General features: G+C 37.1%; 1 protein-coding gene across 1 annotated transcript in view; it reads right to left on the bottom strand.

Annotated features, from left to right (window-relative positions):
- LOC106531473 (uncharacterized) overlaps positions 1-1,778 on the bottom strand; it is a gene marked incomplete in the record, with an annotated part of 111,337 nt that overhangs the window by 104,564 nt on the left and 4,995 nt on the right. Inside the window, 1 exon segment of the mRNA XM_014027349.1 lies at positions 706-1,299. Within this exon segment, the coding sequence (XP_013882803.1) occupies positions 706-1,299 (594 nt within the window).

Genomic DNA, 1,778 nt, shown 5'->3' with positions numbered 1-1,778 from the left:
ATCGTATTATTCATGAGATCGTATTATACATGAATAAATACGGTATCTGTATTTGTATGTATGGGTATGTGTATGCATCTATAATTTTCAGCAAGTTTATAAAAATAATAATTATTATTATAATTATATACACATATTTTGTTGCTGTGTTTTTGTCTTAATTTTTGCAGGTGTGCAGACAGATGTCGAGTGTATTGTCTTTGTGTGTGTCTGTGTTTTCTTGGTATATATCTCACGTCTTCTAATCTCTTTTTCAATCTTTCCCATGACATTTCAACTTTTTCTTCTTTCTTTTTCTTATTCTCTAGATTTACTTCTTTTAAAAAAGTCACTGATGATGAAGAAACTAATATTAAGTTCTGTTTTCTACTGAAGTGACAAGAAAAAAGTATTAACGCAAGAGGGCCAAATAATTTTGCATGCTCAATTTTTCAGGTTTTTTTTTTTGTTAAAAAAGTTTAAAATAAGCAATAAACTTTGTTCCACTTCACGATTGTGTCCCACTTGTTGTTGATTCTTCACAGAACAAATAAATTTTATATGTTTATGTTTGAAGCCTGAAATGTTACAAAATGTTGAAAAGTTCAAGAGGTTTGAAAACTTTCGCAAGGCACTGTAGCTTCTTAAATTCCAACATGCAATTTCTCTATTTGTAAATTTGAATGTTTTTCACAGTTATCAAAGCAAAAGATGTTCTGAACTCACCAACATTTGGAGCAGATCCTGGAGGGTTAGGCAGTTCTTTCCTGACTCGGCTGGGTGGCTGGTCAGAGGACACAGGTCTGTCCGTGTTCGTCTCTACGATTTCATACAAACTCTTCAGCAGCTCAGAAGGATCTTGGGTCTTCAAACTGAAAATCTGATGTCTGCACCTTTTGATCAGGTCTTGTAAAGGTTTGCAGAAACTTGTTGCGTTCTGTTTGGGTGTTAGAGTCAGAACCAGTGTCCGGTCAAAGGAGCGGGCTCTGAACAGTTCGAGGACTGAGCAGAGTTTCTGCTTGTTGTCCTCAGTGAAGACATCAGGCTGCACAACCACCAGGAACACCTCAGGTCCAGGATCTGACAGACTCACAAAGTACTCCACATGTTTTTGGAGCTTGTTTGGAGGAACCTCAGCATGGAGCAGATCTGACGGTGTGTTGATGCAAACTACTTTTGTCATTCCGATCAATCTGTTGGCTGTCTTAGAGGAGCTGGGTTCCTGMTGAGGGTTGAAGGCAGAATTTCCCAGAATCAAGTTTGCAACTGAACATTTGTCAGACCAGTTGTTTCCCAGCAGAATGATCCTCAGCTCAGACACTGAAACATCAATAAGAAACATCTCACAAAAAGTCTCAGAAAATAACTAAGAAAACATGTAACTAATTTTTTAAGTCAGATCTAAAGCAGAGATTCTTAACCTATTGGCTGCAGCCCACAATTAGGCCGTGACCACCACCTTGAGGGCCTCAAAAGAACAACAGTTTTTAACTTTGGGCCGCAGAGGAGCGTGGGACCACATTGATTTTGAATAAGGTGCAATACACTTTCTCACCACTAGTAGCAGTAGTGCACCACTCAGATGTTTAACAACTTTTTTATTATGTAGAAGAAGAACCTTAGAAACCTGCTGAGAATGGAAACTTATTTTAAACGAAAAGTAGAAGCAAAAATGAAAGTAACTCGTCAAAAAAACACCAAAGTTTGTCACTAATATGAAGAGCAGCTTCTGTTTTTACCATGTAATGTTTGAAAAGTTCAAAACATTATCAAATACAGTTGCAGATACAGCTATATTT

The sequence above is a fragment of the Austrofundulus limnaeus genome, unplaced genomic scaffold (assembly GCF_001266775.1).
Source record: "Austrofundulus limnaeus strain Quisiro unplaced genomic scaffold, Austrofundulus_limnaeus-1.0 Scaffold639, whole genome shotgun sequence".
Taxonomy (NCBI): Eukaryota; Metazoa; Chordata; class Actinopteri; order Cyprinodontiformes; family Rivulidae; genus Austrofundulus; species Austrofundulus limnaeus.
The sequence above is the reverse complement of the archived record's forward strand: the minus strand, read 5'-3'. Positions and strand labels throughout refer to the sequence as shown.